The sequence below is a fragment of the Culicoides brevitarsis genome, chromosome 1 (assembly GCF_036172545.1).
Source record: "Culicoides brevitarsis isolate CSIRO-B50_1 chromosome 1, AGI_CSIRO_Cbre_v1, whole genome shotgun sequence".
Classification (NCBI taxonomy): domain Eukaryota; kingdom Metazoa; phylum Arthropoda; class Insecta; order Diptera; family Ceratopogonidae; genus Culicoides; species Culicoides brevitarsis.
This window is the reverse complement of record NC_087085.1, coordinates 30,355,062-30,377,884: the sequence shown is the minus strand read 5'-3', so window position 1 is coordinate 30,377,884 and position 22,823 is coordinate 30,355,062. Positions and strand designations below refer to the sequence as shown.

Genomic DNA, 22,823 nt, shown 5'->3' with positions numbered 1-22,823 from the left:
TGATAGATGGCGCTACAGTTTTTAACTGATTTTTAAATTATTTCATACAAAAAGAGCATAACAATTCTTTTATTAAGGTACAAAGTGTCTTTGGAGGTTCTGTAAAAGAAAAAAATAATTAAAATTAAAAATTAATTAATTAAAGATAAAATTAATAAAATTAAAATAATAAAAAAAAATTAAATTAAATAAGATTTAAAATAAATTTTTATCAAAAATATTTTTTTAAATATTTAAATTAATTTAAATTATTTACTATAAAAATTAAAAAAAAAATTAAACATTTTAATTTATTAATTTTTATTTTTTTATTCATATTTTTATATTTATTTTTATATTTTTTTTAAAATTTTTTTTTATTTTTTTTTATTTTATTATTTTTTTAATTTATAAAAAAAACATTTTTTTAAAATTTATTTTATTATTATTTTAAAAAAATTAAAGATTAATTTTTCGTCAAATAATTTCATCTTTACCTGATTTCTTTTTGATATAAGCTCTCAACGTTCTCGGCATAACAACTCCCATTTTATTCGCATTTTCTATCAAAATTTTAACAATATCAATGAAGCCACTTAGCTTGCCGAGCTCATTTTTGTCCACAACTGGCATCAAATTTGGCGTCACACAAACCGCCAACGCATACGAATCCATCTTATTCTCATTCGCATGCAGCGAAATTTTCCTCAACAATTGCAGGAATGACGTTAACGTGTAAAGATGCAGCGGAGGCAACATCAGCAACGCCACTCGCATGCATCGCGATGCATAAATTTCCGTTTTCATGCATTGCGTTAACGTGTCTTGCATTTCCTTGTCACCGAGAATCGCAGTAGGAAGGTCACGGAAAAATTGTTTCACTAATCCAGTGACATCGTGGATATTTTCTTCCTTTGAAATTGCATGCGGATCTTTTTGGATTGCGGCAAAAAGTCTTTTTTGTGACTGCAAGTTGCCGGAAATGCGAAAAAGTCCTTCGGTTTCGAGAGAATTGTTGATTAAGTCGTAGGCGTTGGCGAGAAAAGTTGGAATCAGGACTTGATGGCCTGACTTCAGAGTATAAGACGAAAGAGGACATTGCTCGAGAGGCACTTTGAAAGTCTTTGTTGGTGATGACTTAGAAAAAATTTAGGATTTAAAAAAAAAGTTTCATGGAAAAAAAATTTCATACACTGCAGGACACTGGAGGAGGAGCCTTGTATCTGGTAAGTATATCATTTTGCTTCAATTCTTCAACAATAACCGCATGAAGAACACTCGGATTGTCTATTTTTGATAAAATTGTTCCTTGTGATGTCCTCGAAGAACCGCCACTGATAATTTTTTGTCTCGAATTCATTAAAAATTTAATTAAAAGAGAGAAAAGACACAAAATTCAGTGGTTACTGTCTCATTCAATTCCTAAAATTGTCGATAAAACCACAATTCATTTTAAATTAAAATATATTTTCTTCTAAAAAAAAATTACTCGTACATGATAAAATTCAATAAAAAAAATTGTGCTTGATTCCGGCCCCTAAATTATTTATTAATGTTTAAGAATTACAAACATTTCCCATGTAAACAATTTTTTGTTCTTTAATCGATTTCTAAGCTCTTGAATGACGTAATTTTCGAACTCAAGTAACCAGCCTTCTTGTCTTTTGGCGCGTCTCTCAAGTTATTGGTATCAATGAGCCAATCACGATATTCTGTCTCGATGAATTTCCTTTGTTCTACGTGGAACTCCTCGATGGACTTCAATTCGCCGCCATAATCCTGCAATTACGATAAAATATTTTTTTTAGGAAAAAATAAACAAGAGCAAATAAAAAGTAATGAATGAAAAATTTTTGTGGGGAGTTTTTCCGTCATTCTCGACTGTCATAAGTTTTAAAAATATTTTCAAGGAAATGAAGGATTTTTGAGTGGTTTATGTCCGTTTAGGAAATAAAATGCGATTTAACTGACTTTTGTTGGAAAATTAATGGTGAGTTCCAGAAAACTAGACGAAAAGAAGCGACAACGAATGAAAAACCGGAACATAGATTTTTAAGATTATATAAAATTAATCTTGTCTGTGTTTTAAAGAAGTCACAATATTTCTTGTATCTACGAGAATTTTTTGTTTGTTCTTTACTACTTATTTGCAGACTTTACTCAACATCCACATCAAGGAGGAAAGTTTTCAATTTTATGAGTGAAATAAACTTGAGCGCGTTTCAAATCAAGAACAAAAAGCATGAAAAAAATCGCTAGAAACTGCTCATTTATTAATATTTGTTAGAGAATCATTTGACACTGAAGAAAAGTTTTGAACCTTGTAACTTTGACTTAAATGTAATGAACATTTATAAACAACTATAAACGTCAACCTTTCTAATGAATTATTTTTATATTTGCAGTCGAAAATGCGCAATATCTAACTTCACAAGATCACATGATTTACAAAATACAATTTTGATGACCTTGTTTTTGACATATAATTAAGGATCTCACTCGAAGGAAATGCTCCAAATGTAACATATTCTTTCTGTTGTAAACCAGTAGAACCAAAAGCTAATCGTAAGAGCTTTGCGTAAACATGTTTTACGTTACGGTATTACGTGCACATGATGGAAGACTTCTCGTTTTATATCAAGGGAGGTTTGTCGATCGTCAAAAGGCTAAATTTTATACTAACTGGTACAATTATAAATGGAAAAGCAAAATATGATCCGACCCTTACGACTACCCAAAACATATGTAGGCTTTTGAAGATTTTTTGATTATTATAACTCTTACCACTTAGATTCCTTTTCGAATTCAACATTAAAGATTGGGGTTTCTACAATATCATTTTTAAAAATTAATGCAAAAAGCAATTGTATAAAATCTCACGAACTTGTATCTTATGCCACACATTTTACTCAACCTCATACAATATGTCTTAACCAATATGAGATAAGATGACATCTACAAAAATTTTCTAACTGGAATAGTATTGCGATCACAATAGGTCTTCGGACCGCGGTGATGCATCCTCAAACCTAACAAGTATTGACTAAATTAAAATTAAAAAAAAAATCACGAACATTTTCTTGGAACAAACAGACAAAAATATCTTAGAAAAAGAGCACTTTATCCTTCGAAACGCATTTAAAAAATGTTTTTAAACCATTCATGAAATATAAATTTGTTGGCAGTTTGCCTGATTATATTAAATGAGCAATTGTTATCTGCCATAATTTGTTGGATTAAAGAGAGTAGCAGCAAGAAGCAAAATCTATCTTCATCTTCTTTTTTTCTGTGTGCACAAAACCAGGAGAAAAAAAATTGAATAATGAATCTAATGCAAAAATTGAATCAATCTGGGAAATTGAACAAAAGAAAGAAAATCTTTTGTTAAAAAATCTTTTTCTTTTGGTCAGCTGTTCTTGCTGTTATGGAAAAAAACAAGTATTTAACCTTAATGATCTTTCGAACCCATCAGTATTCATTATTATTATTTACACACTTTTGTCGTACTTTCGAGTGTCGCGACGACGTCAAAAGTGCAAGTGCATTATTATCAACTCACGCAACCTTGATACAGAAATACACTTTCTTGATGACTGACCTGTACCTTGGCCGCATATAAATAAATAAATGCGTAACTAATAAATGCGATAACATGTAAACAATACTCACTTCTGGCAGATATTCCGGCCCAAAGAACTCCGAGGGTCCGTTTGTCGTGAATTTCAGTAATCCAAGGAGCTCTGATTTGATCAAAGGCCTTACGAGAGCCATAATTTGATTGATGAACGAAGCTGTATGTACAATATAAATTTTCTTTAGACGCACGGGATGTGCTTCTTGGATGTAGTTCATAAAAGTACGCAAGGGTCCAAATTGAACCTTCGCCAAATGTCCCAATCGCACACCTTTCATGTCGAAAATGACAACGTACCCATTGATGGGACCATCTTCCGATATTTGGACATCATTGAACATGCAAAAAGCCTTTGTCGCTTCCCCGAAATTCACTTTCGATGGGTCTGTGTGTCGCAAACGGTAGACCAGTAAGCGATATCCTTCGGGTGTGAGTTTTGGAAGTGAAATCATGTAAGCGTTCTCGTAAACGAACTGCATCTCGGGCAACATTGGATCCCGATCCCCAAAGACATCGGGAGAATTGAGTCGTATGCTGCCGTATTTTTGTATCGCTTTTTTGGCAGCTGGCATGTCCCAGATGCAGGCATGAAGGAATAAATGGGCATGTTCACGTGAGTAGTTTGGGAAGCGTTCTTGATCTTTGATCCATTTGTGAAATTCATCAACGACTTTGACTTTGTCTTCAGGTACCGGAAAATCACTGGATTTTTTGTAGAATGGATGTGGTAACATCGTCATGATGGCGTGTCAATTTTTATTATTCACAGCAAATAAAAACTATTTGATACTTTTTATTAGTTTGTCTCTTTTATGGCAACACTATTGGATCAACTTGTGTGAATTGAAGAAGTTACAACATATTTGGTACTTTTGTTAGAGAGACACTATAAATCTGTAATGAGAAGAAAAAGAAGAAGATATTATTGATTTTGTTACAAAAACATTTTTTAGGTAAATATTTGCTCACTAGATACGAAATGATATTTTTACGAAATTTAAACAAACAAAAAATGTAAGTTTTTTTTTATCTAAGGTCAGTTATAACAACTTGCCGTGTTAAACTCTTGTGATATTTTTTTTTATTTTTCAATATTTACTAAAAACACGAAGGCACAAATGTTGAGGATAAACTTATTAGCACTTCAGCTACTAACTTGAATTTCGTTTGTAATGTTCGTTTTAGTTGAATTTTAGTTTAAAGAAATATTTCACACTTTTCAATATTTTTGTAGTTTATGATTTTTAAAGTATTGAACAATACCAAAAATTTATTACGTATTTTTTTTTGTTATTGAGTTTGATTTATTGTTTCTGGTAGGAAATAATTTTTTAGTTATTTTTTTAAACACCAATTATAAGTTTCACTTAAATTTCTTACTGTCTTGATTACTTGAAGTGTATAACTGCAATGAATGAATTATTGTAATTAAATTGAACAAGCCGGTGTTGATGTAGTATACTGCCTTTTTATTAATTATTCGAAGTTTTTATTGTTTGTTTGTATTAAATGCGTGAGCCGACAGTGTGTTTCGCAAAAAGTTACTAGAAGTTGTAAAAATTATTGCTCAATATTTTGGTTAATTTGTTAATTTTACAATCAAAACACTTTGAAATTTGCAAAATAATTGAAAAAAAAAATTAATTTGACAAATGCAAAGAAATTTATTTATTTCTCCTAACCTTAAAAAAAAATCTTGTAAACTAAGATTTTATAAAAAAAAGTTTTAAATACTTTAAATATAAATAAAATTTTTTACTATCATTTTTTTTAAATTAAAAAAATTTTTACTAAGTTTATTTCATTGAATTTTAATGATAAAACTACATTCTCTTAACATAAAATTTAATTGATTTTTTTGCGAATTAAAAAATTTTATTCAGTGAAAAAAAAAAAATTTTTTTCAGTATATTAAATTTGATTTAAATTTTTTTAGAAAACACCGTATTCAATTGACGTCGCGTCGGTATCTTTTATTCACAATCATCTTCCACTAAATCTATTAAAAGATTACCATTAACAAAGTATGGAAATCAATCATTTATCTCTGTTAAACTATCAGCATGAATTGAATACTAATATCCATTGAAATAAGAAATTATTATGAACGTCATCGTTTTTAAGTTATTCAATCACGTTTTTTTTGTACTTTGCGAAAGTCTTCATTCAACTATTTTTTGCTATATTGCGCTAAATAAAAGTTTTTTTTTCTTAAACTTAAGTATCACTTTAACATTTTTAATCTTGCTTAGTTCCTGTTGGTTTTGAATAACTACAATTATTCAAGAATGTGTCAAATAAATTAACTTTTATTACGAGCTTTGAATGAAAATTATTATCATTAAAGTGTTAATTATTACTTTGTTTAATCTCACAGAAACATGACTTTTGATGTCATTCTTTTGCGTGATCTTCATTCAACAATCGTTTAACAATTTATGAGCATCTTATAGTAAAATTATTTTAGTTGCGAATAAAACTGGTATTCGTACTCGAACTAAACGAGTACAACCTTGATTTTTTTTTGGTGGTAGATACAACACAATGGTCTGCAGCAATTTGGGTTACGGTACAAGCACCTCAATTGTCGAGTACTTTTCCAACGCCATGTACCATATAAAGATAATTTTAATATTTATATCGTGTCATCTCGCTGCATTTACATCACTATAGCGATTTATTTGTTGATGCAACCTTTGATACCAACAACTACTCTCGGTAAGTTACTTGAATAAATTTTCCTTAAAGATCGTAAAAGCAATTAACTTATCAAGTATTTTTTAAACTGTTGAACATTAATTGCTTGTTCGCGAAGGATGAAACTGCCCTCACGACCTATTTAATTCTAAAAAATGAATTTATTAGTCAAGCAGCTTTATTGTTATCACCGTTATGCAATCCAGAGATAAAATAGGAAGATACCGTTTAAACGTAATTTTATGAAAAAATGATGATAATGATGGATTACGACAAAAAACACGTTTAGAGTGCAATTTTAGCAAACCAGAATGAACGTTTCTTAATAAACATTTAAATAAATCTCTGCAGCTCAGCTACAGTTCGCGACACACGTACAAACATAAAATTAAATATAAATAATTTTGCAACAACAACATTAGCTAGCCAACTAGCAGGCACATGTGTATAAAATATGAATGAATGCAATAAACATTCAGAAGAGGGCATTGACTGTGTTGGTTTTTGTTGCAACATAAGTCCTATTGCAGTTTTTATGCACTTTCACTCTTGTTGCTCTTTTATTATTACGACCGACGACACGATTATTTTTTTTTTGTTGATCAACAAGTGTTTTCTTTCGTCAAATATTTACTGTGTTTTTTCACCTTTTTATTCACTAATTTTATCGAGGTAAAAACACTTCAAAGTTTAAAATGAAAAAGTTTTTTTTTTTAAGTATACCTTTTAAATTTACTTTTAAAATGTTTTTTTTGTCGTAAAATTTTGCCGTGTAACGTTCTTGATTGAGTTGTAACGAAACTTTGCTATTTCACTATTATTGCTATTAAATTAAAAGTACACTTCTTTGGAGCTAATGATATTTGTTTATTTTGCGAATATATTATTAGCTTTCTTATCTGGTGCACGTCTCAAAAGTAACTGAATGACTAGCGCTACATAGGTAAGTACTCAAGTTTCTTTTTAGTTTACCACTTGTTTAATATGTTTTTTTTTTCGTTTTAGGCCTTTGCAATTTTGCGTGTTACTTGTTACGATGTTGTTTATAGGAGGGGAATCAGGTAAGATTATTTTTTTTAAATAATAAATTTTTTTAAAGGGATATAAATAAAAGTAAGTATTTTAACAATAAAAAAACTAAACAAGTTTAAGATTCGAATTTAATGAGATTATTGTCGATATGAAGAAGTCAATTCAATATTGTCAAATAAAATAATGCAAAGATAGAAAAATTGCTGGATTCTAAACCTTCTAAAGTCTTCGACTTTACAGTATAGTTGAAGCAGGATCATTATATCTGAAACACAAAATATCAAGGAAGACCGAAAAGTTTGAAATATTGACTAATGAAATAACCATCAAAAACGTAAAGTATGAGAGTAACATCAAGTTTGATTAAACAAATAATACAAAACATGTTTATGTAGTATTTATACCAGAACATTTTGTAGAGATGCACTTATGAGCGACACATCAGTCCTTTTCAAGTCTTACAGAAACAAGCGTTTAAGATTATCTATAGCCTACCGCCAACGCTTGGCTCTTTTCAACAATTATCTCTTCTATCTGACTCTTGAGAAAACGAATGAATGAATCAACGTACTTTGCATGTTTATATAATCACAGGAGAGACTTCGCTGAGAGTTTCAAGCCAGAGATAAAAACAAGAAAGATTTTTTTTTGCACTACTAAAAGCAAAACTACGATAAAAATTAATAACTTGACTTAAATAAAACCAGTTTTAATATCAGAAATTAATTTGACACAAAATATGGGGAAAATCACAAAAACCATTTCCGAAACTTGCATTCACCTAATTGTTAAAGTATATTTTGCACACATACAATAACATGACTATAATATCTTTTATAGATTGTATGAGCATCTTTGTTGTATAGAAGATGTCTGCAAACCACAGTTTTTTTGCAGAACGTCATCTCACTAAATACCAAGAAAACGGGACAAATCTTCTAAGAAATATGTCAGGTCATTTTGATCTTTTTATTGATATTCTACTATATCCTTTGAGAAGTAATAATTACGTCTATACTAACGGTAAACATAAATCTTGTTAAGTTGTATTTTTGCTACTTCAAAAAACGACAAATTAGTTCCTCTGTGCCACATGAATGAACATTAGATTCAAACGTATTGCAATTTGGTACAGACACGTACTCCCACTGTAAAATAATAACCAGTAGTAGAGGCACTGTTTATGATTTGGCCATAAATAATACGATTGTGAAAAAATAGTTTTTTATTATTAAAATTAACTGGAATCAAACAAGATTTTTAGTCACATGTTAATTTTCAAGACTTAGATTCTAAAATTGTGCAATTTATGAATGTTGTATCGAGTGACTACTCAATTTTAGAAGATTTGTCTTTCAGTATCAATTTACTATGCTCATCTTTGTTTCAATTTATCAAAGAAGCAGTGAGAGAAATACGAAACAATTCCTACTGTCTTCGTAACTATAACGACGATTGTTTAAAATTTGTAGTCCAAGCACCTTTTCAATTCAATCAGTTGACGAAAATAGAACTAAAACTTGAAGTCACGTTCAAATTTGTCTTTACCAAGAAGTAAATCAAGTCTCTTCGAGAGTAACGAAAGACAATGAAAACTTAAAATTCATCAGTGGACGATTCTTTTCATCTGTTTATGATTTATTTTAAAAATAAATCTATAACATTTTATAAGAGAAAGAGAGAGATGATAACTTCCCTCACGTCCGTTTCTTGAATGACATTTACCAATCTTATCAAAAAATTTTTATTGATATTTAAGAGGATTATACATAACAGAAGTTAAATTGCTGCAGAAATCAGATTTATTTTTACCGCAATATCCTGGATAAAAACAATTTTTAACAGATTTTAACTCCCAATGCAATTTTTGGTCGTCAAGAGTCCTTTACTTGACAAGACAATTGCATTACAAATTGTTTTTTGGTGAATATCAACAATTCTAGCAATAAATTCCCCTGTTACTGAGTCTCGTTTTCTCACAAATTACGAAGAAAATACCGAAATATTGCCTAAAATATGCATTGTGAGCTTCTATTAAGATGCAACTGAAAATTATTACATGAACCGGAACAAATATTTACAGTTTTCAGCACGTCTTCAATTGACATAATTGTCCAGACATGACGCAAAACAGATTTAATTAAGGCACGATTGTTAAAATATAATTTTGGGTCATTGACACAAAAACGACAATGACTCGCACGAAGAATTAGTAAGGAGATGAAAAAGAATTTCATGCAAGTAATCGACTTTTTATCTCACTTCAAGTTCATTTCAAGTTTATTCGAGAGTCTGTTTCAACGATGGAGACGCCTTGCTTTTGAAAGTGCTTCAAGCGTGACATTTCCTTACAAAGTTATCCTTTATTTTAATTTCAAAACCACGCATTCCATTGTTGTTTCGTTATCATGATAACAACACAAAAAAAAATGATATCTGCTCCATTTTACTTTTTTTTCTCATTCAGAATTGAATTTCATTTTATGCTTTTTTACAACATTGTCAACGTTTTTTTTATCATTTTCCTTTCTTCTCTTCATTTCCCACAAAAGTTTCCGTGTCTCGTCTACAAAGGGATATTAAGTAATAGCGTTCGTTGCCACTTAAAATGCTGCTCACTCTCATCTTTTCCTTCTTCTGCTTCAACATTGTGTGTGCCACACATTGTACACCCACGATAAACCACAATTATACGACAAAAATATAAATACTGCATCCTAAAATTTATCATAAAATCACGTAATGGAGCTACAACAACAACAACAACGAGAAAGGATCGACACGAGTCGACATAACTTGGTTCAGCTGTCAATAAGACAGAAGAGTAATGTTTATTCCGTAAGTAAATATAAAATAATGATTGTTATCATGATATTCATTACTTTTGAAGCGAAAAACGCCCGAATGACGACAATCAGCAGTGCGAATTTTTTATTTTGAAAGCTGTTACTTGGGTAAGTCCATGAAATTTTAAAGTAATTAATTTAATTTTTTTCTAATTTGTGTATTTTTTTTAAATGACCTATCTTTGAAGACAACTGAGAAAAATTTGAACATTCCAACCTAATCTATTGAAAGAGTTTTGGTAGTTAAGGATTTGGGAATCTGTCTCGAGGAGAAATAGACCTTTAGCAAACATGTTGACAATATCGTCAGTAAGGCAAATTCAACCTTCGGACTTGTCAAGTGATTGGCAAAGAGTTTGAAGACACATTAGCAATCAAATCGCTCTTTGTTTCTCTTGTTCTCTCAGTCATTGATTACGGAAGCTTGATTTGGATGCTTTTTCAACAAAAAAACATCAAACGACTAGAATCTGTGCAAAAACAGTTCCTCATTTTTTGTCTCCGAAATTTTGGCTGGAAAAAGAACCAACTGCCTTCCTATAAGCATCGCCTGAATTAAATTGATAAGCTGACTGTGAGGGACCGTAAAACGATAGAATTAATTCTAGTCATATTTGCAATGCTTTTGAATTACGCCCCATGACCTACAACTTAAGAAAACAACGTTCTTTTGTGAAAAAGAGAGCTAAGATTGATTTTGAGGTAAATTCCACCTTTAATCGTTGCATCAGCATCTTTAATTCAACCTGTGATATGAGTGACATCGACTTGCCAAAGATTAGCTTTAAGAAGAAATTGAAGCTACTCTTTGCCCCTTACAGGTGAGAGAGAAATTTTTAATCTGAATGGACCCAATCACTGTGTGTTTCCTGTGATCACTGTAACCAAAAAAACCCTCCAACAGGGAGGACTGTGATATTTTCAATGTCAACGGATCAAATGGCGCACGACCAACAAAATTAAAATGTGAAAGAAAAGATGAGGTTTTTTAAGCTTTGTGGTTTTTCCTTCATTTACAATGCTGTAGTCTTAATTTGATGAAATAAGAGAAGAAAAAATTCCTTCAAAATTAAATGCTAATGTTGACTAAATTTTTTCATAACTTCTCATTTGATCCATGAAATATCCATGGATTTCCCCATTAACGGTTCACATTCAGCAGAAGTAACCTTTAATTATTTTAATAATTCCCAGTAATAATAATAATAATTTTTACATCGACCGCGCAAAATGAAACGTACTAAAAATAACTTCCCCTTTTTTCATTTTTTTCGCGATACTGCCGCCGCGCGAAAAACATGCAAAATAAGCAAATCGAAAGTAGTCTACCTGCTTGCCTGCCAGTGAATTAGACAAACAAACTAAAACGTCTTCTAGATATAGACTTACCTTAACATTGTCTTGTCCTTCCGCTTTTTGTGCGAAATCAATGTAAAAGTCAAAAACATTTTCGAAGGATCGTCTATTTGTGTATTTCGGCACGTCGTCGTCGTCGTCGTTCGTTCGTTCATCGCTCGCTAAGTGAGTGCCACATTTAAATGGCCATGAACTCTTGAAAAAGAAGAAGAAAAAAATTATTATATTATATCGCTTAACTAATATTATTATGGCACGCATACAAGTGGCTTTGTACACTAAACGCCACGGAACAGGACATCGTTATTTGTGAACTGTGCTCTGTGTGGAGAGATAGGAAAGAGGAGATAAAGCTGTTTAGCTTGAAAAATATTATTATTGCTCATTTTCTGCTTTATGCCTATCCTGAGTACTATAATCAAACCATCATTGTAAAAGTTCTTCATGTTCTTCTTTCTCTTCGTTTCGTGTTTGTTGGCACCTGTATGTGTGCGATATACGATGGAAAATTGGTTGGAAGGATTTTTTCTTGCTTGAGTTTAGAAATTAAGGATTTTTTTTTGCACTGGAAAAAATTAAATGAGTTCTCAATATAAATTTTAATAAAACTTTAAGTTCTTAAATAATAGTAGAAAAAAAAATTTAAAAATTTGATAAAACTGAATTTAAAAAAATTTAAAAAAAAAATTAATTATTAATTTAATTTAATAATTTTAAAAATTAACATATTTTTTAATTGTAACTAAAATAAAAAAAAAGTCATAAGAAATTAAGAAAAAAAAATAAATAAAAATAATTTTTTATTTAAAATTTAAAACAAAAAATATTAAATTAATTTGAAGCGATAAATAACTTTGAATATTTTAATTTTTAAAATAAAATAATTTTTAAAAAATTAAAATAAACAAAAAATAACTTAAAACATTTTTTGAAATTTTTTTTAACCCTATGAAAATATTTTTTTAAGAGTTGCTAATGTTTGAGTCTCTTAATTTTTCTATCAGTAATTTTAAACTTTTTTAAAAATCTAAAATTAGGATTTTGTTTTTATTAAAAAAAATTTTTAATAATTCTCATTAAAAAAATTAAATATAAATTTCCATGAACATAAAAAACCACACACATGACAAAACTCACACTTTAATCTCATTTTTTTGCCGGTTTATGAATGAAATAAAAACTCTTACTAAGCCTAATACACACCTGAGTAATAAATCGCTTCGAATATCCCTTTCTCCGTTGTTGCTCTAAATAATATCTGGAGACCCAATTTAATCCCATTTTCCTTTTTTTACTACATTTTCCCTGCTAAATCTTGCTAACGCGGCTTCCCGGTGTATCGAACTACAAAATTTCATTCTAACCAAGGAAAAAAAAAAGAAACACAAGAAAAAAACCGAAGGCTTCATTTTAACTCGTAGCATACACCTTGACTTGACGTGGATTGTGTGTGTTCCGTCGTAGTACAAACACACGTGAAACAAGGATCATGCGCCAATTTTCACTACGCATTTTCACACGATGCTTCTCGAGTGTGTGCGTTGAGTGTGTTTTAGCTGAAAGTGTGCCGTATCTAAATATACATTTTAACTCGAGTTCGAATCCTTATATTATTGTTATTATTTTGTACGAGTAAAAACGATACAAGAAAGTTTACGTGAATGGAATAATTTAAACACATTTCTTATTTTTTAGACATTTTTTCAGAACAGGATTTTTTAAATTTTGAAAATATTAAAATGTGTAGTTTAAAAAAAATAAATAAATAATTCAATTTTTTGAAAATTGATGATTTTTTATAAACTTTTATTTTTTGGTTTAAAAATTTTTATACGAAATTTGTTGAAAAAAATATTTTATTTTTTTTTAAATTTTAATTTTGATTTTTTTTTAATTCAAAAAAAAATGAAATAAAATTCAAAGCTAAAAAAATAAATAAAATATTTTTCGGAATAAAAAATAAATTTCTTGCCTTAAAAAAAATAAATAAAAAGTTAACAATTTTTTTTAAATTTTTTTTTTAATAAATGTTGAAGTTTAAGTGAAAAATTTTTCTTCAAAAAATTAATTTATTAAAAAATTTATAAAAAAAAATGTTTACCCCTAAAAAAATTTATAAATTTTATAATTTTAAAAATTTACTCGAAAAAATCATTTTTAAAAATAAAAATTAAATATTATTTTTTAATTTTGAATTTTTATTTAAAAAATGATTTTTTTTTAATAATTTATAAAAAAAATATTTTAAAACAATTAAAAAAAAATTATCCTAAAAAAAAATTATAAATTTTATTTAAATTAAAATTAATAATTTTAGAAAAACTTTATGCTCTTTAATTAAATAAAAAAGCTCTATGATATTTATTTTTTTTTTTTAATCTCATCAAAAAATGAGTATTTAAACTATTCAAGAAATTTAAGAAAAATTAAAGATTAACTTCATGACTTTTATTTTTTTTTATCTTTAGAATATTTAAATAAAAAAAATTGTTATTTTAAGAAAATAAACTTAAATAAACATAAAAATAATTTTATAAAAAAAAAAAATAAAATTTATGGTAATTTTTATTTTTAGAACAAAAAAATATTTTTGTGAAATTTTTTTTAAATTAAATTTAATAATTTAGAATTAAATAATTATTTAATTGTTTTTAATTAAATTATTTTTTTTTTTAAATTGAGAAAACATTTTTAAAATTCTTAATTAATTTTTAAATTTATAAAAAAAAATTATTTGAATGGAAAACGATATTTTTAAAAAAATTTCCAAATTCGACAAAAAAAACTTACTGACTCGCATTACTACTTCACGATAGTCTCGTTTTGGGCGATAAAATAAACATATTTATCGCATGGAGTCGTGTGCTTAGTAGCCAATTTAATGTGTTAACTGTTATTTTCTGTAGTGTGTCGTGTCTTGTGATTACATTAAAAGGAAGCATATTAAATGAAGGAGGTGTAAAATGAATCGTAAAAACTTTACAAGTCTTCATTGTGACAAGTTGTTTTTTCTCCTTTTCTCTTTTACTCCCGAATATAGATTGTCCCCAATATAAATTAGGTTTTTGTTTGATTAACAAAAGTCATAAAAAAAAACGGACGACAAAGTTGATATTGAATAAAATGTGACCGTTTTATTTTACGGATGTGTATAAAATTACATTGCCGTTGATGGAATCAAGATTTCGGATGATTTTCTGTCGTTGTTGTCTTTGCTGTCGTCGTTTTGCTCGTTGTTGTGTCATCAGCATCATTAATCTTTTTATTCTTCTCCTTTTTCGATTCTGTCTCAACAGGATACTCGTTATCTATTGTGATTTCGATTTTTCCCGGTTTCACATGTTTCACAAATACTTCTGGTTGATCCTTCGCCCCATCTTCGTCTTTTTCTTCATCAGCATTTTTTGCCGCTTTTTGTCTCGTGTAAACATTCACATTAATCACGGCATTATTTAGGGCAAGCTCGTCGTTGTCCCGACTAAAGAGATGTTCCGCAAATATCAGATTCCGGTAAAAGCCGTCGCTCCGGATTTGCGTTTCCAACTCTTTTTCCGCCAAATTGTACACTTGCACGAGGTATTGCGTGGCGGAATTGACGGGCAGGGAGCCGTCTTTGTTGATAAGAGGCTTAGTGTTACGACTTTCGGTTAGCTGTTCATTGGCAATCATCGAAGGATGGGGATGATAATAGACAATGTTACTCGGTTGTTGACCAACTTCTTGTAATCCGCTTAAATTCGTATCATTCGTCGTCGATGGTTTTTGGGATGTAACGTTGGCTGGAGAAGCATCATCAGTCAAATCTGGTCGAAATGGAAAGTTGGTTTGATTAGAATTTGGATTTGGTTTATTGCGGTGAAAGAAATATTGAATTTTGATGTCAAGTGTTGAAAGAAGACTTTTATAAGTCGAAAAAGAGGCCGAAAAAACATTTTTATTTAAAACTTAATAAGTAAACTTAAGACTTAAACTTTAACTTAAGAAAAAAAAACTTAAGTTTTAACTTAAACTTTTTGACTTTACTTTAAGTTAAAAAATTAGCCTCTGACTTTTCAAAACATATTGAAAAAAAAAATCGAAATTAAAAAAAATCGTTTGACCTTGAAGTGACCTTTACTTATACTTAAGTTAAAAATTTTAAAATTAAGTCAATTTTTTACACCTGAAAGTCTTTTCACTGCTTGTCGAAACTAATTGAACTTTTGACTTAAGCTCAAGTAAAATTCATTTAATTTTGTCTTAATTTGATCTTAAGTCAATTTTATTAAACTTAGGTATACAAAACTCTGAGTTTTTGATTAATTTAAGGGTTTTAAGTCAAGTTGTTATGTTTAATTGAATTACCATAAAAGAGCTCATTTTTTTGTTAGTTATGAGAAATTTTAAAAATTGGATTGTCATTATCTTATTGATAACAAAAAGTACTTTTTTGGTAATTCAGTTAAACATAACTTGACTTAAACTCCTTAAGTTTATCAAAAATTAAGAATAAGGTGTATCTAAGTTTGTTCAAATTGACTTAAGACCAAATTAAATGAGTTTTACTTGAGCTTAAGTAAATATTCAATGGTCAAGTCTGAATGACTTATCAAAGGTCAAAACAATTTGACTTAATTTAACAATTTTTGACTTGAGCTTAAGTAAAAGTCAATTCTGTTTGATTAAGTCAAATTAATTGTCTTAAATTTCTTTAAGGTAATTTTTTTTCTAAGTTTTTTCATAAAGCTCCAATTAAGTTTATTAAAAATTAAGAATAAGGTGTAAAAAAAACTTAAGGCCAAATTAAAAAGTTTTTTTTTAAAAATTAAAATAATCAAAGGTCAAAACAATTTTGTATTTTTTACTTGAGCTTAAAAAAATTTTTGTATAAAAAAAAATTTGATTAAGTCAAATTAATGGGTCTTTACGTGGTTTTTGAAATTTTCATAAAAATTTAAAAAAAAAACTCAATAAAAAAAATATTTTAAAAATAGATTTTCGAAATGTTTTGTATAATTTTTAAAAATCTGTCACGTGGTTTCTTATAAAAATTTTAAGGAGTTTTCGGAATTTGTCACGTGAATTTTTTAATGAAAAAAATTCTATATTTATTAGAAAAAAGTTTCTCATAGAACCACGTGACTACCTTTTGAAACTTATTTTAAAAAATTTGAAAATTTATGTTAAAAAAAGGCACGTGATAAATTCCGAAAGCTCAAATAAGCCTCTTAAGAAACCATGTAACTGATTTTCAAAAATAATGTAAAAAATTTTGGAAATCTATAAGATAAAAAAAAAAAAATTAAAAATTGTTATAAAACCACGTGACCAATTTTTTTAATTGAATATTATTGCTCTAATTCCTAATAAAATTAATTTTTTAAAAAATTTTCTTTATAATTTTTCATTTTTTTCGCCTTCTATGCCAAAAACTCACCAACCTGTGATAAAATTGCTTAATCAAAACTTTTGTAAAGTTATAAACGGTATCAAATTATGCAACGATAAATTTATTTGCACGCGGGCGATACGTCAATAAATCTGTTGTTGAACAGCTTTTTTATAATCTTTCGATTTAACTTTTTGTGTTTTGCAAATTTATTCGATTCTGCTCGCGATATCGAAAAAGGGTCATTAGCGAGTGTGTCGCATTCAAATTTCACTTACTCATCGTTTTCGGGGAAATTTTCTCTTTTTGTTGCGGCGGCGGCAAAATTGTCGTCGTCGTCGTCGTCGTGACATCGGATGTGTTTGCTGTCAAAGATAAAATTTTGTCATTTAGCACCGAAAACCCCGCAAAATATCAAGAAATTAATTACATTTAACACTTATCGTTGTTCCTGTCTCCTCATTAGATGGCTTTTCGGTCGTTTTATTTTGCATTTCCACGCGCGTCGAATTCTGCTGATTTACGGCTTGCATTTCATTTTGTATCTTTTTCCGTGGCTCGCGATAAATTTCACTCGTTGTCGTTTGATTTTTCGTTTGTCCTTGCGAGCCGATGTGCAAGTCAAAGTTCAGCTTTACATTTTTGTCGCGCGTAATGTCACCGAGGATTTTGGGCACGTGTTTAATTGTGTTTGTGATTGGCGTCGCAAGCTGAGCAACTGGTGACGGGAGCAGTTGTGGCGATGGCAAGGACTGTCAATCAATGTTGCGGTAAAATATTTTCGGAGGAAAGTAAAAAAAAACTTACGTGAACGGAAAATAACGCGAGTGCGAGTACAATTAAATGCACGAACTGTTTCATTGCTCAAACTCGAATAATACAATTTGTTCAGTTAATGGCTGTGATAAATCATACAAATCGAACAAATACTAATAAATAATTTTTTGTCGTATTGAAAGTGGGAACCTAATAAATTTTGGGATTTTTTTTTGAAGCCTTTTAATGAAAATTTATTTTTATTTAAAATTCAATTTTGGCGCCAAAAATTTTAAATTAAAAAAAATAATTAAATTAATTTTTTAAAAAGTATAAATTTTGGCTGAAATGAGTTAAACGAACGTCAGAATGATTGAAATCCATCAATCACGAAAAATGCAATTGACCAAAGTTCATGGTTATTACACGAGGGAAGCTAAAATTTGTTTGCTCATCAGCGGTAATTTTTGATGCATTTCATTTCAGTTGTCTGGAAATTTTTTTTTAGATTTTTCTAAAATATTTTTAGAAAATTTTAATATTTTTTAAATAATTATTTTTTTTTAAATTATTTCTCAAACAAAATAATTTATAGAAATTTATTTAGAAATAAAATAATTTTTTTAATTAAAAAAAATAAATAAAATTAAATTTGTTTAAATTTTTTCCTAATTTTTTTCAGTATTTTAAAAATTAAATATTTTTTAAAATTCTATTTTTCTTTTTTGAAATAATAAAAATAAATAAAATAAAATAAAATTTCAAATAAAATAAATTTTTTTAAATAAAAAAAAATAAAATAAATTTTTTTTAAATAAAAAAAAAAATAAATATTTTTTTTTTTATTTATCAAACGTTTTAAAAAAATTAATATAAAATTTTAAAAATTAAATATTTTTTTTTTGAAATAATAAAAAAAAATAAATTATTTTTTTAATTTGTCCTATTTTTTGTCATTGTAGTAATTGTTGATATTTTTAAAATTTTAATTAAAAATTTTTAGTATTTTTTAAAATAAATCCAAACCAAGCTAAATCTAACCTAATAAGAACCTAAGGTGGTTAATTTTTGATTATTTTTCGAATGTTGTTCTCTCCAATGCTCAAAAATTGTTTTTACAACATTCGAAAATTGTTCCTCTTCTGAACTTGTTTGAGGAATGTCAATGCATCCGTTTTTGTAGGGAAGACATTTTAAATTTTTCGTCAAAGTTTTTATAATTTTTGAAGGTTTTGTGAGAAGAGTTGTGGATAATTTTGGATTTTTTGTGGTTAATGACTCGGTTTCGGAATTTGTGAAACCTGAAGATGTCTTGGACTCTAATGAATCTTCAGTATTTTCACAAAATTGACAATCTTCTGATTTTTCGGGGTTTAAATTGACCTCTGATGGCTCGTTTTCGCTATAGAATAAGGTTCCGTCTTCTTTTTGAATTTGAATTTCGTGATTTGGTTCAGTTGTGGTTTCAATTGAGTCAGGATTCAAGATTTTTGAAGTTTTTGTAATTGTTGTTCCAATTCGATTGAAAAATTGATCATCATTGGTAGATTCTGTTGTAAGTTCATTTTCAAAGATTCTGGATTTCCTTGAGATTTTGTCGATCATTGAAGGTACAGTCGTTCTATAATCATTAAAATTTTTTTCAGATGTTTCAAAGACTAAAGAACTTTCAGAAGTTGCTTCTTGAATTTCATCAGATACTGAACTCAAAGATTTTTTCACCCAATCGTCAGATAAAGTTGTTTCGTGTAATTTTTCTAATTTTAACTGAATCTCATGTTGAAAATTATCAATGCTTTCCGAAGAATTTCTTTCGAATTTTTCTAGTTCGTCGTTTATCATCAGGACCATGTCACGTAAAAAAGTTACTTGAAAAAAAATAATATTAATTAATAAATGAGAAAAATATAATTTTGCAATATTTTTAAATAAAATAGAATTAAAAATAATTTTTATAAAATTAAATTTAAATTAAATTAAAAATTAAATTAAAATAAAAAAAATATTTTAATTAAATAAAATTTGTTGAAAATAAAATATTAATTTTTTTAAAATTTTATTGAATTAAAATTCATAAATATTAATTTTTTTAAAAAAAAAATAAATAAAATTTATTTTAAAAAATTAAATTAAAATATTTAAATTAAATAATTATTATTTAATAATAAACTTTAATTGATATTAAAAAAAAATTAAAAAGAAAATATTATTTTTTTTTCAAATTAAAATTCAATTAATAAAATTTTTAACTAAAAAAAATAAATTAAAAAATAGATTTTAATTTTAATTAATTCTTTTTAGTTTTAAAACTAAAAATTTCAAGAAATTTTAGTCAAAAAAATTTTGAAAAATATTTATTTAATTTTTTTTTAATTTTTAAAGAATTTTTTAAAATTTATTTTATGAAATTAGAAATTTAAAACTCACATGCCTGCTTAACATCATCCTTGCAATCATTGAAATCAACTTTTAAAGACGGTACAGATCCTTCTGTTTTTAACAAAATAACCAAAAATATCAAAATTTTCATCATTTTTGAAGATATTTTCTCTCAAACTTTCGAACAACGACTGAACTAAATGTCCAAATGTTTGTTCCCATGATAATCACACTTCAAACTTGTAACTTCATGCCTGCTTAAGAAGTAATTAAAACAAGATTTTAAAGTACCTCGACGAATTTTTGCAACGGGGTCATTCACTGGAAGTTATCGTTGCTCATAAAATACTCATAAAAACGAGTGACTAACGAAATTTTATGCGGAATGAATAAGGAAAAATTTTTTGGCACGTGATTCATTGAATTTTTTCTCAAGTTTCAAAGAAAAAAAAAATTATTTGGTATGCAACATTTTTATTTTATTATTTTTTGTAACAATCATCATTGAATTCGAATTATTTTAAAAATTTTAATTAAGCTTCGATTTTTTCCTCTTTTGGAGCTTCTTCAGGAGCAGTTTCACCTCCTTCTTTATTTTTTTCTTCAACTGGACTTTCGGTTTCAGTTTTGGAACTTACAACCACAACATCTTCCTCCAATTTCCCATTTTCTTTAGGAGTTTCTTCAGTTAAATTTATTTTTTCCATCGCTTTTGCTGCATGATTCCCAAAAATATCAAATTTAAAAATATCTTTAAATTTATCCAATGGAGACTCGACTTTTTGTTGTTCTTGTTCTGCTTTAATTATCTTTTCACAAAAAAATAAAATAAAAAAATTATTTAAAATTTAATTTTATGTAAAAAATTTTACCTCGACAGTAACCGTCAGAAAAACCAGCAGAATTAAACAAAAACCTTGAAATTTCATCATTTTTGTGAAAAACGAAAAAAAATGTGTCAGCAGGTGAAAAAATATACAAAAACAGCACGTCCGTTCAAATGAAAAGTTACACTTCAAAAGAAGCTAATCCGTCTTTGCGACACTCTTACTCACGTATTTAACTGCATTACGAGGGTTTTTTTTGAACAAATTTTTTTGAAAAAATGCATAAAAATTATTAAATTTTTTAAAATTTGAAGTTTGTCTTTCCATAAAAAATTATTTTTTGGAAAAAACTTTTAATATTATTAATTTTAATAATTAAAAAATTTAATAAAATAATTTTTTAAAATTTTATTAATTTAAAATAAATTAACATAAAAAAAGCTAAAAATTATATTTTAAAATTTTAATTTATTTTTAAAATTTGGAAAAAATTTATTTTTTAAATAAATTTTATTTTCAAAAAATTTTATTTTAAAATTTAATAATAAATTTAATAAATATTATATAATTTTATTTTAAAATTTAATTTGAAATTATTTGTAAATTAAATTTGAAAATTTAACCCTTTAAATATTATTAATTTTAAAAATTTTAATTTAATTTTATAATTTTTTTTTTAGTAATTCTCTTTAATTAATTTATAAATTTTTTGACAAATTATTTTTTTTTTATTTAATTTAATTAATTTTTTTTCACTCAAAAAAGTTATAAATTATATTTCAATTTTAATTTTTATTTAAAATAATTTTTTATTTGAGTGGAAATCAATTAAATCAAATAAAATAATTGTTTACAAATTTTAAAAATTTAAACAAACATTTTTTATCAAAAAAATTTATAAATTGGTAAAAAATTATAGAATTAATTATTAAAAAAATAATTTTATTAAATTTAATTAAATAATATTTTAAGGGTTAAATTTTCAAATTTAATTAATAAATAATTTCAGATTAAATTTTAAAATAAAATCATAAAATTTTAATTAAGTTTGAATATGTTTAAATGACAAATAGAAATAAAAATTTAAGAAAACTATTTGTAACAAAATCTGTTTTTAAGTCGTAAACAAATAAAAAAATTCTATTAAAAAAAATTAAATTTGCTCCGAAAAAAAATTAAATTAAACAAAATAAAACTAATAATTAATAAATTAAAAAAATTAAATTTAATTAAAACAAAATAAAATAAAATAAATAATTAATTAAACAAAAATAAATAAATAAAAGAAAATAATATAAAAATTTTTATATAAATTTTATTAAAAAAACATAATTTTAGAAAAAGTAATTTATTTTTCTTTAATTTATTTTATTTTTAATAACTGAAAAATATACAAACAATTTAATTTATTTAAATAATAATTATTTAAAATTTTTAAATAAAATTAATAATATTTAAGAACTAAAAATGCGATAAAGTAATAAAAATAAATATTTAACGACACTTTGCGAATTATTTTTTTTTATTTATTTGTGACTACACTTGTAAATTTTAATGAAGTATGAAACAAGTTCACTTCATGCATGGAAAAAAGCAATTAGTTTAGAGAAACAAATAAATCAAACGTGTGTGCGAGCCGACAAAATATTTTAAATGCCACAACCAGAACAAACGTCTGCACAAACGGAAACACTAAAAAGGTAATTCTGAATGACGGATAATTTTGATACTTTTATCGTACAAGGCCATCGTGTGTGTGTGCGACTGATACTATTTTTTTTTCGTTCGTTCATTTTCCTCGTGATATATGATTATTTTTGTAGTTCTGTGTGTCACAATGTGCAACAATATACATTGCGGGTGTTGTTTCCTCCGCACACAAAATGATACAAAGTGCATTTATAAATAGACGAACGCACGGCACGAATGCACGGGCAGAAGCTATGAAT

The 22,823-nt window shown here is 27.0% G+C and overlaps 3 protein-coding genes across 5 annotated transcripts in view; 1 reads left to right on the top strand and 2 right to left on the bottom strand.

The window, feature by feature from the left end:
- Positions 1-22,823, top strand: part of LOC134828112 (vacuolar protein sorting-associated protein 37B) — a 169,114-nt gene that overhangs the window by 16,636 nt on the left and 129,655 nt on the right. The window lies entirely within an intron of this gene.
- On the bottom strand, positions 457-1,339 carry LOC134837614 (inactive Rho GTPase-activating protein 11B-like). The gene is made up of 2 exons (XM_063852996.1): positions 1,172-1,339; positions 457-1,116 (listed from the first exon to the last, which is right to left on the bottom strand). The coding sequence occupies exons 1-2, from the start codon at positions 1,337-1,339 to the stop codon at positions 457-459; spliced, it is 828 nt and encodes a 275-aa protein (XP_063709066.1).
- Positions 1,457-7,207, bottom strand: LOC134836970 (uncharacterized). 3 transcript variants are annotated; one of them, XM_063852267.1, is made up of 3 exons: positions 7,034-7,207; positions 3,649-4,507; positions 1,457-1,758 (listed from the first exon to the last, which is right to left on the bottom strand). In XM_063852267.1, the coding sequence occupies exons 2-3, from the start codon at positions 4,351-4,353 to the stop codon at positions 1,579-1,581; spliced, it is 885 nt and encodes a 294-aa protein (XP_063708337.1). In that variant the 5' UTR covers positions 4,354-4,507; positions 7,034-7,207; the 3' UTR covers positions 1,457-1,578. The 3 variants fall into 3 exon arrangements, with proteins under 3 accessions (XP_063708337.1, XP_063708339.1, XP_063708338.1); XM_063852269.1 differs by lacking the exon at positions 7,034-7,207 and adding an exon at positions 4,770-4,843; XM_063852268.1 differs by lacking the exon at positions 7,034-7,207 and adding an exon at positions 4,713-4,782.

Excerpts from the sequence above, each read along its gene's own strand:
- LOC134837614 (XM_063852996.1), bottom strand. The coding sequence starts at position 1,339 with ATGAATTCGAGACAAAAAATTATCAGTGGCGGTTCTTCGAGGACATCA. Across the intron at positions 1,117-1,171 it reads CTCCTCCAGTGTCCTGCAGT|TCATCACCAACAAAGACTTT; the intron begins GTATGAAATTTT and ends ATTTTTTCTAAG.
- LOC134836970 (XM_063852267.1), bottom strand. The coding sequence starts at position 4,353 with ATGACGATGTTACCACATCCATTCTACAAAAAATCCAGTGATTTTCCG. Across the intron at positions 1,759-3,648 it reads GGCCGGAATATCTGCCAGAA|GATTATGGCGGCGAATTGAA; the intron begins GTGAGTATTGTT and ends TCGTAATTGCAG.